The sequence below is a fragment of the Canis lupus genome, chromosome X, assembly GCF_003254725.2.
Source record: "Canis lupus dingo isolate Sandy chromosome X, ASM325472v2, whole genome shotgun sequence".
Taxonomy (NCBI): Eukaryota; Metazoa; Chordata; class Mammalia; order Carnivora; family Canidae; genus Canis; species Canis lupus.
The window spans coordinates 31,266,609-31,284,113 of record NC_064281.1 but is presented as its reverse complement, the minus strand read 5'-3'; the positions used below and the strand labels follow the sequence as shown (position 1 = coordinate 31,284,113).

The 17,505-nt window shown below is 34.5% G+C and overlaps 1 protein-coding gene across 5 annotated transcripts in view; it reads right to left on the bottom strand.

Moving 5' to 3' along the window:
• The window catches only part of CFAP47 (cilia and flagella associated protein 47), a 509,395-nt gene that overhangs the window by 124,483 nt on the left and 367,407 nt on the right, over positions 1 to 17,505 (bottom strand). For 3 of the 5 annotated variants that reach the window (XM_025439582.3, XM_025439599.3, XM_025439591.3), the window contains 4 exons: positions 12,355 to 12,530; positions 11,630 to 11,737; positions 4,302 to 4,410; positions 1,306 to 1,410 (listed from right to left, as the gene is read on the bottom strand). In XM_025439582.3, coding sequence (XP_025295367.3) covers positions 1,306 to 1,410; positions 4,302 to 4,410; positions 11,630 to 11,737; positions 12,355 to 12,530 — 498 coding nt within the window. Of the gene's footprint in view, positions 1 to 1,305; positions 1,411 to 4,301; positions 4,411 to 11,629; positions 11,738 to 12,354; positions 12,531 to 13,510; positions 13,693 to 17,505 lie in introns of those variants that run through there. The other 2 variants (XR_003133486.3, XR_003133488.3) reach the window with 2 other exon arrangements.

The window sequence follows — 17,505 nt, the reverse complement described above, 5'->3', positions numbered from 1 at the left end:
GTCTTGCACTGACATGGATTATATTTGATTCCCCTGCCTCTCAGGAAATTTTTGTAAGTTCCTTGGTGTCCCAAAGGATTTAAAGCACATTTTAAAGGTTTTGTAAGCTCCTTGGTGTCCCATAGGATTTAAAGAACATTTCTCCACTTACTTCCCTCATCATTAACACTTAAAGAAATAAAAAATAATAATAACTGTCAAAAGTCATGTAAAAACGTATTAGCAGTAAGAGAGTTATAATCACTTAGCAATCTGCAGGTAGCTCCAAAAACAGTCAAGAAGACAGGTTGAAGTCACATGTTCTGAGTTCAGGTCTGAGTTAAACATCTTACTAGCTGCCTGACTTTAATTTCTTTGTTTCCTAATGCATAAAACAAGATTGATAATACTTCTACCATAGGACTGTGGTGAAAATGAGTTGATATAATTCTCTGAATGGCATGTAGCAAGTTGAGAGATGCTTAAAAATTATTAAGCAAAATTATTATTGTTTTATTATTTATTTTTTTAAAAGATTTTATTTATTTGAGAGAGAGAGAGAGAGCGAATGGGATAAGGGGCAAAGGGAGAGAATCTCAAGCAGACTCTGCAATGAGCACGTAGCCCAACATGGGGTTTGATCTCACGACCCTGAGAACTTGACCTGAGCTGAAATTAAGAACCAGATGCTTGGGACCCATGGATGGCACAGTGGTTGAGCATCTGCCTTCAGCTCAGGGTGTGATCCCGGGGTCTAGGGTTCAAGTCGGGCTTCCTGCATGGAGCCTGCCTCACCCTCTGCCTATGTCTCTGCCTCTCTCTGTGTGCCTCTTATGAATAAATAAATAAAATCTTAAAGAAAAAAGAGTTGGACACTTAACTGACTGAGTCACCCAGGTGCCCCTTAAGTCTTGTTGCTTCTCAAACTTTATTATTAATCAGTAAAACTGTGTAGATGAAATAGAATGAAAAAATAATACAATATTTGCAAGATTACAATTTGTATAGTTTTATATTTAAGTTCATGCAAATATGACAGAATATTAACATAAATGCCAACAAAATGGCATTTCCATTAAAATACCTGTATTTCAAATCTCGTAGTACATTTCTCCTTCATCCAAGTAATCTAAGAATTTAAAAATGCCTTCTTTAGATGCCTCCAGGTGCACAATATATACTGTATTTCCAAAAGTTCATTTAATTAATAATTTACAATGAACTTATTTTGCTGGCAAAGTACATTAAGTGAATGAATTAATTTTACTTATTCATTGATTATGAAATTTAATGAACTTGACTTGGTCCAAGAATAGTCTATCATACCTGAGCACAGTGGAAGATGATAGAAGCTTGATGACCAGTTCTTCCAAGAGCTGAAGGAAAAAAGTGAACAGATACTTTTTTGCTCGAGTGAGGAGGTAAGGTCAGCTGCATAAATTCAGAGAGGAAAAAAATAATCAATGCTTTTGTTTGAGTCAGGATCTTTGCATGCTAGGTAAATGCCAGGTTGATTTTCGTGTGAGTAGTGTGTTGCCTTGTACGTGTTATCCGTTCTTAGTAGGCCTGTTTGGCAAATATTGGTGTAATGGCCATGGTAAACAGTATTTAGTAGTGTTTACTCCATGTTCTTTCCCCAGACAATGACCACATGGGGTTAACATCAACAGTTGTAGAATGATAAAATAAAAAGGCATATGTCTGAAAGTAAGTTTATTTTTTTCACTCCTTTATTTTTCCAAATAACCTTTGAAAATATAAAATTGCAATATAGCAGTGCTGTTCAAATCCTTGTAGAATATAGCACTTAGTGCTTAATAATTATGCTTTGACAATGACCATGAAATACAAATACAACTTAATGTTATATTTAGAATAGTCACTCCCTTACTATATATATGTGTGGCTTATCTACAGCAAATATTTTTATCTTAAGCTGGCTCTCCCTCTGATAGTTAATCACTTAAGTTTATGCACACATAAGGAATATACATTAATTTCAATATCTACCTTACCAAAAAGAGAAGAAAAGTTGTATTTCATATATTCTTTCAATTAAGCAAATATGAAACAAGTTTTATATATATATATATATATGTAAAAGGAAATCATGTATTACATTAGAAAAACCAAATACTACTACATAAACTTGGATTTAATTTTAGTTCCACCACTTACTAACTACATGGTTTAAATAATTTTAGCTTCTCTGACCTCAAATTCCTCTTCCATAAATATATGTCAGAAGCATGTGGTGCAGACTGAGGTAGTGTGTATAACCAAATAGTAACTAAAAAAAAATCCTTTATTTTCACCTAAAATTCACTGAAAAATACCATGGCTTCAGGGAAAGAAAGGTAAACGCTACTGGCTGGAATATATCTGCAGCAAATGTACTGGTTTAGTGTAACGGGATATAGATAATATGCTAAATATAGGATCGTTTTGAAACTTACAAACATTTAATTACAAACAAATGTTATCATAATAACCAATTCCAATATGTGATTTTACACTGGATCTTAGTTGAAGAGAGAAAGATTATTGGGATAGCTGAGTAAACTTAAATTTGGACAGGATACTAGATGATGTGGGAGATTAATTATGCTATTAAGAAATATAATCTGAAGTATTTAGTGTTGAAGTCGCATGATGCCCACAACTTACCTTCAGACTGAACAGTAAGAAATGTAAGAGAAAGAAGAAAGAGAATAATTTATTAGCAAATCATTAACGTAAGAACCAAGGTAGAAGGTAGAAGGTTTGTGCATTGTATTATTCTTTCAATTTCTGCATCTGTTTGAAATTTTTCATAGTATATAGTTGAGGGGAAGCAAGTTTTTTATATCAGTTGCCTGGATAATGTTTATGCTTACTTATTGTAGCATTTATGAGTAATCATCAATATTTTAAAATCCTTACTTGCATAAACACGAATTCTATGCAACAAAACCAAGAATAAAATTATATATGTATGTGTGTGTGTATATATATAATCTTTCTATTTATTATCATTACCATTAATGTGTTCTCCTATTTGTTCTATAATAGTATTTTTCTCATCTATAAATTTATTTTTGAGCTGTTTCCCAATATTCAAGTTAAGTGCATATTCAGGGCTCAAAAATATGTGATAAATGTATAAAACAATGGATGGATTAGAAACCACAGTTAAAATGTTGAAGTAGAGTCTATATTCTTCATTATGTAATATAAAGTGACACCTGCAATATACTACATTTGTTTTCCCTTAGACCACAGTTTATATTCTTCTATAAAAGTGGTGATATAAAGGACATAAAAACACCAGTTTCTAATGAGGAATTTCAGTTATTTGTAAACTATATCCTGACCACCATATTCTGTTTAATCTATGGAAAATACAGTGTTAATAACATGCATGTGTGCACATTTTAGTATAGTTATTCTAAGATTAAACTATATATACAATTTTAGCTATATAATATTTAGTGATATCTAATTTGACACATTATGGAAGTTAAGAACTAATTTCATATCAAGCTATTATTAATTGGTAACCAGTATCATATGTATTAAGATACAAATGAAATCACATTGTAGATTTCTTAAACAATCTTTAAACAGCAAATAATAAAAGCTTTTGTTTAAATACTATATCTATTTACTAGGGCTTCATGATTTACTGTGAGATCCTCTGAAGAAAATAATCTATCACAATTATTTTGGAGCTTATCCAAAACCATGGTTTTGGTATTCACTGTACATATTTGGTATCATTTGCTTGGAAACAAAGATATTGATGTTAAACCTTCAGATCTTGTTTAGTTACTTGTGGGAGGAGAAAAGTGATTGGGGCCCACTGACTGGTTCTAGTGTCTGCTAGGGTTCAAGGAATGAGAAATGGGGTAGAGAACGGAAAGAGGGTCAGAGCTGTTCATTGTTTGGAAGTAGGGGACGGGTGATGGGCAGGAACTCATGAAGGGCTGGAAGGAACTGGCCTCTTGGGACCCTGAAAACATAGAAGATTCCTGAGTCAATATCACATTTAAATCTGATTACGAAAATGGTCAGAAATACAGCACAACTAGTTTATTTAGAGTTTAGTGATAATGAGTATGACACTAGCATATAGAATTCTAAAAATTTAGATGGACATGATTTGGGTTTTTTGATCAATTAAAATTGTGGGAGGGAGATATATAGTATATAAATTCTATTTTTAAATTTTAAGCATTTGAAACCTTATTAATAAATCAAATGATACTTAATAGTGTCCCAAAATCAGTACTGGAAAATGCTTCTAGTAGTGGTAGGTTACTCGGCTTTCCAAATATACTTACTGGTGATTTGCTCATATCAAAGACAAAATTTTCAGGATTAGTGTTTGTTGCTTGCAATTCTAAAGTCTCATGTGTAGGATTAACTAAAGGAATGATCTGAGTGACATACCTGGAAGGAAAAATGAAGTTAGTAAACTTGTTCATAAACTTGTTCAGTGATAATTTTATAAACTTGATGACTATTATGGGTTGAGCTGCATACCCAAAAAAGATAGATTTAAGTTCTAACTCCCAATACCTCAGAATGTGACCTTATTTGGAAATAGGGTCACTGCAGATGTAATTAGTTAAAATGTGATCCTACTGGAGTAGGATCCATTAATCCATTATGACTGGGGTCCTTATAAGAAAATGATGTGAAGACACATGAGAAGATAGCCATATAGTAATGGAGGTGGAGACTGGAATGATGCACTTCTAAGTTAAGAAATACCAAGGATTGCTGGCAAGCACTAGAAGCCACAGGAGGAAAGGAAGGATTTTCCTTTATTGGTTTCAGAGGGAATATGGTCCTGCTGAAAACTTGACTTCAAATTTCTAGCCTCCAGGACTGTGAGACAATACATTTATGTTGTTTTAATCCACCCAGTGTGTGGTATTTGTTATGACAGGTCTAGGAAACTAATACAATGACTTGTATGAGTTTCAAAATAAGAATAATCGTGGATGAACTAATGACATTTTGCTAAATTTGTCCTTGATTTTCTATTTCTGAGACCAAATGTTATTCTACACTGGGCAATGGAATATATCCCAGTTTTATTTATTTATTTATTTATTTATTTATTTATTTATTTATTTATTTATTTTATTTTTTATGATAGTCACACAGAGAGAGAGAGAGAGAGAGGCAGAGACATAGGCAGAGGGAGAAGCAGGCTCCATGCACTGGGAGCCCGACGTGGGATTCGATCCCGGGTCTCCAGGATCGCGCCCTGGGCCAAAGGCAGGCGCCAAACCGCTGCGCCACCCAGGGATCCCTATATCCCAGTTTTAGGAGCAATATTTACTCATCATTATTTTATAACTGTTAAATTTAGGCAAAAAAGTTAACATAGTTTAAAAATAATAACAATGAGTAATAAATTCACAAAGTTCTGTTCTTTACATTGAAAAGATCCAAATCAATGATGAGTAAATACTGAAAAAAATGTGGCTGGTATTTTTGCTCAAAGCAAAGGATAATCAATTTTATATTTGATTCTCACTCAACCACCATTTCTAACACCTTTTGATGTATAGCATGAAAACGGTCATTCTGCAGAAATGCAAAACAAAACCACACTGAGATACCAACTCACACCTGTTAGGATGGCTGTCATTTAAAAAAATAATAAGTGTTGGCAAGGACATGCAGAAAATGGAACACTGGTATACCACTGATGGGAATGTAAATTGGTACAGTGACTATGGCAAACAACAGGAGTTCCGCAAAAAATTAAAAAAATAAAACTACCATACGATCCAACAATTCCACTATTGAATATATATCCAAAATAAATGAAATCAGTATCTTGAAGAGATAAGTTTGCTCCCATGTTAATTGCAGCATTATTCACAATTGCCAAGATATGGAAATAATCTAAATATTCTTCCACAGATGAATGGATAAATAAAATGTGAAATATACAATAGAATATTACTCAAACTCAAAAAAGAAGGAAATCCTGACATTTGCAACAATATGGATGAACCTAGAGGACATTATGTTAAAGGAAATAAGTCAGACAAAGAAAGACAAATACTGTGTGATCTCATTTATATATGGAATCTAAAAAAGTGAAAAATAGTGTAAGTTCTATGGGAATTAAAATCAATTTCATTGCAAAGTTTAGTATAAGTTGATGACATTTGAAATGGGCAAAGATATAAAAAGTAAGAGGTGTATGTAGACTGTGAATGCCAGTGGACCAAGAAGCAAAATATATAAACTAAAGAGGTACTTGATTCATTGTTCATCCAGAAGTTTTTCAATTGAATCAAATCTAATAAACCTTCTCTTTTTTTGCTAGTTTTCCTAATAATGAGAAATGAAGTTTGTATTTACAGATGTGTATCCTGAGGATTGTTGATGCATATATTTATTACTTAGGGACAAAATTAAATTTCTTGAGTTTAAAATGTTGTTATACTTTTTTCTTGGGTTCCTTATTTCTAAAGAGTCACAATAAAATATTTTTTCATCAAGACTGTTTCAAACTTGTTAATATAGAGTATCAAAGGAAAATGAAATAATATTACCTGTCAAATCAATGAAAACCAAGAAGGTAATTAAAATATATATATATAGAGAGAGAGAAAGAGAGAGAGTGTGTGTGTACAAGTGGAAGGAGGGGTAGAGGGAGAGAGAAGTATCCTGAAGCAGACTCCCTGAGAGGCACAGAGCCCCATCTGGGGCTTCATCCCAGGATTCTGAGATCATGACTTGACCCAAAATCAGAGTCAGATGTTTAACCAACTGAGGCCCCTAGATGCACCAAGAAGGTAATTTTAATGTGAACCAAGTGGTAGCACCTTAAAAACCATTTCCAGGATGAAGTGTATGTGTGAACTCTATTACAAAATAAAATGACACTAAAAAAAAAAAAAAAAAAAAAAAAATTCCAGTGCCAAGGTATCTGGGTGGCTCAGTGAGTCAAGTGTCTGACTCTTGATTTTGGCTCAGGTCATGATCTCAGGATTGTGGGATTGAGCCCCACATCCAGGTCTGTGCTGAGTCGAGAGTCTGCTTGAGATTCTATCTCCCTCTCTCTCTGACCCTCCTCTCACTTGTGCTCTCTCTCTAAATAGATAAATAAAATCTTGAAAAAAAAAGTGTCAAATGCTTGTTATGAGAAAATATCATGAACCAGTGAGAAGAATGCAGTTACCATAAAATGGTAAAACAAAAAAATGCCTCCAATATGTAAAGGTTCCTGGGGTGACTGAATTCAATTAATTTCATTTTGCAAATTATTTAGTAAGTGACTATTTTAATTCTGAAATTCATTAATAATCTGTAAGGCAAATCATAGATTATAATTAAGGCTGATTCAAAAGTGCAGAGTCCTACTATTTACTCCACTTACACTTGACATAAACCTAGGAACAACTAAATAATGTATCTCCAACATGAATATTTCCACTGTTCTCCAGGCTTTGTCTCGAATTTCCTACACATCATTCAAATGTTTAATAGAAACTTCAAATTTACAAGTCCCAAGCTGAGCTCTTGATCCCTACCCTCAAACCAGCTTTTCTTAGTCTTCTCTGTCTCAGTTAATGTCACATCTTGAGTTCCAAGTGTTCAGGTAAAAAACTTCAGTGTCATCCATGCCCTGCTGTTTTCCTTATGCCTTAAATATTAGCAGTCAGCAAAACTCATTAGCTCTCCTTTCAAAAATAAACCATAACTGAACACTTCTCTCCACACTCACTGGCAAACCTCTGGTCCAGGCTGCTATCATCTTGGTCCTGAGTTAGCGTAAGGACCTCCTAACAGATGTTTCTCTCACATCACATACAGATACCAATTCCAGGTACACTGTGGACCTAAATATGAGATGTATAGACAGTACATTTTTTGAGAAATGAAAAGAAGTTCTTAATGATGTTGGTGTACGGAGGAACTGGAGAAAACAAAAAAGTTGATAAACTACATTACATTAAGAATTTAATTCTTAAGAATTTAATGTCATTAAAAGACTCTATTAAGAGACTGAAAAGGTAATTCATAAGATAAGGTATTTGCAACATATATAACCCATAAAGGTTTGTATCTAATATATACAAAGAACTACAAGATATAAAGGAAAATATAGACAAACTAATAGTAAAATGGTCAAGGGACATGAACAAGAACTTCAAAAAAGCCTATATAAAAATGGATGCTAAACACATGGCAGGTGCTCAACCTCATTAGTCATGAGGGAAATGTAAATTAAAAGTACACTGATGTGGGTGTGCCTGGCTGGTTCAGTCAGAGAAGTGTGCAACTCTTGATCTCAGGATTGTGAGTTTGAACCCCATGTTGAGTGTAGAGATTACTCAAAAACAAAATCTGAAGGTGTGCCTGGGTGGCTCAGTCAGTTAGGTGTCTGACTCTTGATTTAAGTTCAGGTCACAGTCTCAGGGTTGGGAGATCAAGCTCTGGGCTCGGGTTCTGGGCTCAATGTAGAGTCTGCTGAGATTCTCTCTCTTGGTCTCCCTCTGCCTCTCCCCTATTCTCTCTCTCTCTCTCATAAATAAATAAATAAATAAATAAATAAATAAATAAATAAATATTTTAAAACATCTTAAAAATAAAAGTACATTGACGTACTACTTTACACACATCACAATGGTTAGAGTTAGTCTTAAAATACCATGTTCTTGAGGATGTGAAGCAACTGCAATTCATATATGGCCAGTGGAATGTACATAAGTACAACCTATTTTGAACTCTTTGTTGTTATCCACTAAATTAAAGTGATTGCATTCTTATGTTTGTACCCAATAGAAACAAGCATTAAATGTGCAACAAAAGCATGTACAATGTTATAAACAACATGTTTCATTATATAACAAACTGGGGGAAAAAACCCCAAGCCCATCAATTAAAAAAAAGGAATTTTTTTTGCAGTAATGAAAAAAAAATGAAGAATGGTACATGAATGGGTCGGTAAGTCCTGACTATCATTTTAGAGCCTCCCATTTAAATATGAGTGAGGGGTGTCTGGGTGGCTTGATGGTTTAAGCATCCAACTCTTGATTTTGGCTCAGGTCACAATCTCAGGGGGATGAGACCAAGCCCCACATTGGGTTCCATACTCAGCAGGGAGTCTTCTTGAGTTTCTCTCTCCCTCTGCCCCTCCTTCATGCTCCCTCATACACTCTCTCTCTATATATATCAAATAAATAAATCTTTAAATATGAGCAAAACAAGTATCAGGAAAGTTTTGAATAGGCAAAAAAGGAGAACAAAATTTATTTATTTTTATTTATTTATTTTTAAGATTTTATTTATTTATTCATGGGAGACACAGAGAGAGGCAGAGACATAGGCAGAGGGAGCAGCAGGGTCCTCATGGGGAGCCTGATGCAGGACTTGATCTCAGGACCCCAGGATCACCACCTAAGTCGAAGGCAAATGCTCAACTACTGAGCCACCCAGGAGTCCCAGAAGAACAAAATTTATGATTAAAGACAAAGACCATGACCATTTAAAATGAAATTATATCTTAAGCATATCAGTAAAAATATTATCAACATGGGATAAGAACAGATTGTTATGATTTAAAAACAAAAACAAAAACATGTAAAAGAAACACCCAAACAACAACAACAAAAATGGTCTTGGACGTTGATAGCAGACATGAAAATTCAACAGAAAGCATGGAAAATAAATTCAGGTAAATGTATCTGAATGCAAAAGCACAAATGTTGGTAATAAAGGCCAAAGAATAAGAAAACTAAAATAGCCCCCACATTCTAAAACTAAAACATGGATGTTGTAGAAAGAGAGAAAACAGAGGGAGAGCATATTTTGAGACTTCCAGAAACTGAAAGTCATGTGTTTCCATATTGAAAGAGACCCCAACTACCTAGAAAAATGTATGAAAATAGAACCACACCAATTCCTTAAAAATTTTAAAGACACTGGATACAATTAATGGCTGTGCAAACTTCCAAAGAGGATAAGGATCCAGAATACAACTGGTTAAAAATGTAGTTACTATGAAACATCTATTAATATTATGCAACTTTTAATTATATACAGTATGACTTAGATAAAAAGAAATTATGCTTTAGAACAACCTGACCAAAAGTAACAAGAACTTAAAAAGAAAGAGAAAAGCACCTTTTAGTGGAGTGAAAACAAACCATCATTATAAAACCGGTTGTGCTAAGTATGTTCACATAAGTGTATCACATTTGTTAATAATTTTATATATACATAATTTTCATACATTAATGAATTTTTAAAACAAGAAAAAATATAAAACTAGAAATAAGTTTGTTAATAAGGTAAAGCAGACACTGCTAGCACCCTTCCCAGTTCCCCTAGAAGATTTTTACCAGTTCTCTACCATCAGACCCCAACGTCTACATGCTTGCTGTTCATCTTCCATCTGAGACTTTCAGATGGTCACCCTTGAGTCCTGCTGCCTCCTCAACTGTACAAACAGTAGAAGTTTATACCTCTTCCCAAGGAAGCTTATAGTGACCAGTATGAGAATTCAAAAGCTGAACATCGTTGCACCAAGACAGGGCAAACTCTGAGATGTGATTTATGCTAGAGCTCTCTGCAGGATCAGGTAGTCTGGGGCTGTCCCTGCAATCACATCCTTGCTTGGTTTCTTCTCTTTTCTCATCCTGCTTCCCCTATCTCTTACTGATTGTTCTTAATGGGACCACTTCCTTAATAAATTACTTGCTACAGATTTATTTGGCTACAGATCTGGCCCTGGGAGAATTCAACATTCTTCTGGAGAGCCAAGGGAGAGAGATTAACAAAGAGGTACTGATTTGCCCACTGGTGCACGTGCTCTTTAAAAGTAGGGATTGTGGGGACGCCTGGGTGATTCAGTTGGTTTAGCGTACAACTCTTGGTTTCAGCTTAGGTCATGGTCTCAGGGTCTTGAGATGGAGTCTCGAGAATAAAGATAAAAGTGGGAATTGTGACTCAGTACCACTATGTATCAGCATCAAACCTGGTACCAGACATCTAATAACAGCTCAATGATGCAAATATAAATGGTCATAACTCCAGGGCACATGGTATTAGCCAAGTGACCAAGTATTCTCCACTGTCCATTGCTGACCCCCTGCTTTGCCTTGACCAAACTTTAGTCAGTCTCCTATGTTTCCTATGGGCCCCTGAGCTCTGCTTGTCCCCAAGCCTAAGCAAGCATAAAGCATAACAGGCCTCCTTCCTTTGGCTTCCTCTGGGAATCGGCTTAGCATAGGGCAAGGCTTTCCCCATCAGTGCCCACCAGTCATTTTCCTTTCCTTGTCTGGCTTTCTCTCCAAACAGTCTGCTTATCTCTTCTTGTCCCACCTTTAACTTCTGTTTGATTTTGAGATGCTTGCAGATTGCTGAGATCAGCGTTCTCCAACTATTTCAATAGTCCCTTTCTCTCCCTTGTTAACAATCATTTTGAAGAAAAGCCTCTCCTTACTAAGTCCTAATTTGTTTTCCTTTCACATAAGTTTTCCATGGGGTAGTTTAAATGTCAAAACTTCCCTGGAAAAGAAAATTAATTGCTCAAAATATATTTATGTCTTCCCAAGAAAGATTAAGGGGATTATAACAATATTCTTTTAGATAATGTTTTTTCCTTCCACAAAATAACTTTATCCATACTTACTTTCCAATGTCACATTGCATTTCTGGTACTGTGGTTGGTTTTGGTAATTCAGTAGTTAATCTCAGTAAATACCAGAACTCTAGAGCCATATCAGGCTGGAAAATAACGCTGGTGGAGAGAAATATACAAAATCCTGTCAGTGGTTTTAGTTTGTGTAATAAAGTTGGCAGAAAAAAAAAATCCTAAATAGGTAGTTTCAAATGCAATATTTGAAAACTGCTCTGTGATCCATTCTATTCTTACTGGAGATATATTTAAAATTTTTTCATTTTTGTTGAGAAGATCACTTCATTATTCAGAAAAACTGTCATCTTTAATATCTGTTTAATAAATGCCTGTTGAATGAATTAAAAATATTTAAACGTTAATGAATTCAAATGTATTGCAGGAGCAAGAACAAGAAAATTCCTGCTTTCTGTGATTAAATCCAACTCAGTTTGTTGAATTAGACACATGTATATTTTCATGTGAAGGCTATCAAGTGACAGGCAACTCTGGAGAGCTTTATTATCAGCATGTGCTTGCCTTTGGGGGAAATAGAGACAGAACCTGTGACAGTCTAAAAGTGTAACTGGAAAAAATAAACAAATGAAAGTACAGCCGGGCTAGTATCTCAGCTCTGTCATCTTTTATTTAAGTAGACTTGAACAAGTCACTTAAAATAATTTAGAAGGCTTTATTTCAAAGTATCAACAATAAAATATAATGCCACACTAAAACCATACCTTTCATCTCTACAGCCTGTAGTTGCTGGAGTATACCGTACCACATAGCTGATACATTCTAGCGGATACAGTATAAATTGCTGGAGTCCATTAAGGGCAGCATTGGATAATTGCACGTCTAAGTGAATCATTGTCTCTTTGGGATTCGAGAGAGGTATTTCAATGCAAATGGTCTCCTAGAATTACAGAACAAATATATAATCAGCTCTTAGTGTCAGCATAGAGTGAATCATTGTTCTTTTTTTTTTTTTTTGAATCATTGTTCTTTAAAGGAAATGCAAAGAAAACTTTTATGCAACATAAGGCCATTTGTTTTATTTTTCTCCTTGATCCGCTATTGAATATATCTCACTCACTTTTAATCTCTTACATGTTTTCCTTGACTAATCTTGGTAAATGATAATGTTATTTTTTTTTCAACAACAAATACCCCAAGACATTCATCTAGCTAAATGGTAAGGAAAGTGTAAAATTACATTTAAAATATAGTTTTCTTCAGTACTATTGCCATTTATCAATGTTTTCTCTAGCTGTGGTACTCAAACTTTAGCATGGCATAGGAATCATTTGCAGAGGTTGCTAAAACATAGATTACTGGCCCCCTGCCCCAAAGATTCTGATTCAGTAGCTCTGAGATGGGGCCTGAAAATACATATTTCTAAAAAGTTCTGCCGATGCAGAGGACATACTTCAAGTATCTCTGTACATCAGCAACAAATACCAGGGAAAATCTAAACTAAGAAGACAAATTATGTTGATAATTCAACTACCTTCTTGTTTAGATTCCTTCTTTCCATACTGGTTTCTCCTGTCCTGCCTCCCTAGGTACATCCACTCAGCCCTGGAAGACACTCTTCAAGTTCCAAGACATTTCTTGATCCCCATTCTGACCTATTCTGGCTAATGGCTTATGTTTCATCCCATTACAGTCATGATCTCCACTATAGTAAAAGTCATTAGTTAAAACAAAAGTGTTGAAGGTGATTGATAGGACATATCTCAATCTTGAACAAAGATGAGTTGTCTATAATGCCTTAACCTAACAAAATAGAAAATATTGGACATTTCAATCATATTTCAAAGCTTGGTAATGAATGTACTTCAGGACTTGGAGGTATTTTGAAACTTAACACTTTAGAGGAATGACAAAAACAACCTTGCTACTGAGCTGGTAGGGACAGGCGGTGATGAAGAAAGAGTTATTCACAATACATATCTTCAAGATACAGCTTCATCCACGGAATGAATGTTTGCTTGATTACAGATATATAAATAATTGAGTGGATAAATGTTACATTTTAGGGGAATGGAAACAGCATTGAGTGTGGTGAACAACATCTGGTAAGGAAAGATGAAAATCAAGAATATATACAAATTTACAATTAAACTGGGATATCATATGTTATAAATCAGATTTAATTATAAATGCATTGGAAAATGGCCATCTACAATAGTTTCAGGAGATACTAGAATCATGGATTTCTAAAATATATGGGCATTTAAATTGCAATAGTAAAATAACCAATGCTCATAATTATAAAGAAGGAAAATAAAAATATAAAATTTAAAAAACCCAATAATTACATTATGTCACAGAATTTATCACTTCCTAGGCAATCTGAAGTATTTCATGAGACTGTTAGAGAATTTAGCCTCCTAGGAAGTTTCTAAGGGTCTAACAGATCAACAACTAAACCATATGCCAGGATAACAAATACCAACAACCATATATTGGTCTAGAAACTTTGCCCAGGTCTTTAGACAGAAAACCAAAATGAGATATCTTTGGACTAGACATTTGTCCTAGTCTATATTACTTGGATATTTCTCAGAGAAGGTCAGTGTCAGTTTAAAACAATGCTGTGGCTTATTCTTCACAGAAGTAAAAAAAATACTAGGATCTGAACCAGTGATTTTCAAAATGTTTTCATCACAACCTAGAGTAATTCATTTTACATCATGACCTGGCTCACATACACACTGGAAAAAAAAAAAAAGATTCACAAAACAATTCCTACTCTTCTCACATGTGACATTCTCTGATACTTTCTATTCTCTTTTATTCTATTCTATTTCTTAAAAAAAAAAATAATGCTCGTTTTGACCCACTCACGTTTTTGAAACCTATACTTTGAAAAACTCTCATCTAAAGAGGAATGAAGTACTGGAATATCGAATTGCTTTATGTCTTATCACATATAGACTTTGAACAAAAGGTAAAACAAAACCACTTTCAATCTACTGCTATCTCTGTGAACTACAAGTCATTTAACAGAAGCATGCCCTAGTGTTACAAATGTGTTAGGGCATTCTACGGTTGGCCGAATCTTAAGAGATGAAAATGGGGATGGCAGCTCTGGGGCACTTGTGTAACAGCTCCTGTTTGACACATCCGTGGCAAATATCACTACTTGATCACTTCACTCTTACCCAGTATGTCTGGACACTCCCTCAAAATTGAGCAGCCTTCCAGAGAGCAATCGTTAATTGCTTCCAACTACTTGCACTAAGCAGTACTGCAATCTCTAAAGAAAGCCTGCAATCAAATTCTCTGGGGTCTCAAAACCAGCAATAGACTCAATAGAAATGAATGATTCATTACAGTAAAAAGCTTTAAATTTCCAATTAATTAAGAGTGTGGTATTTCTAGTCTGGTAAAATATATGTCAATTTTAGTTACAATATTATAAAAAACAATTTCTAACTTTCATTATAATTTGAATATTTAAAAAAATAATTTGAATATTTTTTCAAGTTTAAATAGATTAAAAACTCCTAAATTACACCTTTAAAATATAGTATTGTATGAATAATCTCTTTTAAATATACATCTGCCAAAATACTGTCAAAATTAATTTAGACAAGATTAATTTTCTAACTATATTTCTTAAGGCCATAAAAATTAGATATTTCTTTAAATATTTCATGTATTCAATAAGAGAAGAGATTTTTGTCATTCATGATTTGATGAGATGATCCAAATTTGTAAGTTTATTCTTAAAATACCTCCTTTGTGTTAGCTATATTCTCCAAAAATACAGAACTATTTTCAACACATGAAGCAGAATGTATAAAGTCATCTGCAAAGATGGCCAATAGTCTTGTTGTCTAAGGCATTCTGTACCCCCCATTCCATTTTATGACAAATAACTCTCACTCAATAAGAAGTATAAAGCCTGCTGAATTTCTGTGACTATTTTCTCCATATAAAAGGTGTGAAATATTTGGCTAGTGTGTGTGTCTTGCCAATGGTATATTCTTCCAGTTTGTTTTGTTTTTTTTTTTTTTTTTTTTGGTATTCTTCCACTTTGATGGGTGATTTTATAAGGTTTTTTAGAATCAAATGTACATCTATTTGGACTGATTTTGGTTTTGGAAATTCAAGTGAAACAGTGATTATACACAGTGACTTCAAAAATTGTCTTTTTTCTTTACATGGCCTCCTTTGGGTGCAATGACACAGTATTCTTTTATAAGGTGTCCAGTACTTTTCTCTGGATTGTACTGAAGGAATATTTTAACTAACATAATGACTGTTGAAAGAAATTGCTTCCATTTTTCATAATCCTTTTATAAAAGGAATAAATTATGTATATTTAATCCCATGGAATATAAAGATTTTAAAGCATGAAGACGTTCATAAAATGTTGAAATTCAGAATGCCGAAAAAATTCAAACATGCAGCTAAGATTGGAATATGTTTAAAATGTGTACAAACAGATGTATTGAATTTTGCAAATTATAAACTTTTTCAGAGGTAGTTTGAATACTTACATCTATTTTTTTTAAACAAATTATTTATTTATTTGAAAGAGAGAGGGAAAGAGTGGTTGGGGAGGGTCAGAGAGAGAAACTTAAGCAGGCTCCACTCCCAGGGCTCAATCTCACAACCCTTAGATCACGAGCTGAGCTGAAATCAAGAGTCAAATGCTTAATTGACTGAGCCACCCAGGCGCCCCTCTATATTCATTTTAAAACAAATATAAAATATTTTCAGGGGCGCCTGGGTGGCTCAGTTAGTTAAATGTCTGACTTTGGCTCAGGTCATGATCTCCAGGTCCTGGATCAGACCCCACATGGGGCTCCCTGCTCAACGAGGAGTCTACTCGTCTCTCTCCCTCTCTGCTCACTCATGCTTGTGCTCTCTCTCTCTCTCTTTCTCATAAATAAACAAATAAAAGAATAAATAAATAAATAAAATCTTTAAAAATATTTCAGTATCTAAATATAACTTATATGTTTCTTATTTTCTTAAAATAGGAGAAACATTTTTGAGAAATTTAAAGACAGAAATTTTAGATCAGGTCATTCCCATTTTTCCACTCTCTAGTAGCTTCTAATTGCACATGGAATAAAATCTCTTATCTCACTTTCTGAGGTCCTGAAAGACTTGGCCCTGCCAGCTCCTCTGATTCAAAGTACTTCCTCCCCACTGCTATTTCTGTCCAAGCTCCAGCCTCACAAGCATCTTTTCTGTTCCTGGAGTGCCTGGGCTCTTACCTATTACCTCCCTTCCCACCAAGCTCGTTTTGTTCTGAACATCTGTTAGTTGCTCTACCTGGGTACATTTCCCCAGTCTTCATGCCACAGTCAATGAAACTCTGGACTATTTTTGTTGGTACAATCATCACTAAATTTAGATTAGGCATTTATTGTCATGGTAACAGATAAACTGGATGGACTAACTTGGTAGAGTACCATCTGAAAATGGTTTCTCTTCCACTACTGATCTTCCAATCTGGCAGGATCTCCCTTTCTCCATCTCCTTGTTTTCTCAGGGTAGTTCCTAATGCTAGAGGAGTCTCGTTATCAGATCTTGAAAGAGGTACAATAACAATCAACACTTTCATTTGAAATCCAATGAATATTTTTGGTGATCTTTCCTCCTGGCACTCCCTTCTTACCCTCAGGACATGTAGTAATTTTTCAGACTGTTTGTGAGGAAGAAAGTAGACATGACCTGCTCTTTTCAAGCTCCTGCTCTACCTCTCCTGCAGTCACTGCGTTAATATGGCTCCTACAGGTTACAGGATGAATATGGTGCAAGAAGTAAAAGAACAAAGACCATTTACTTAATTGATACTGACTGATCTTTTCCAGTTGACTTTCTAGGTCCTTCTCTTTCTCCTCTTTCTAGCATTACGCCATGTA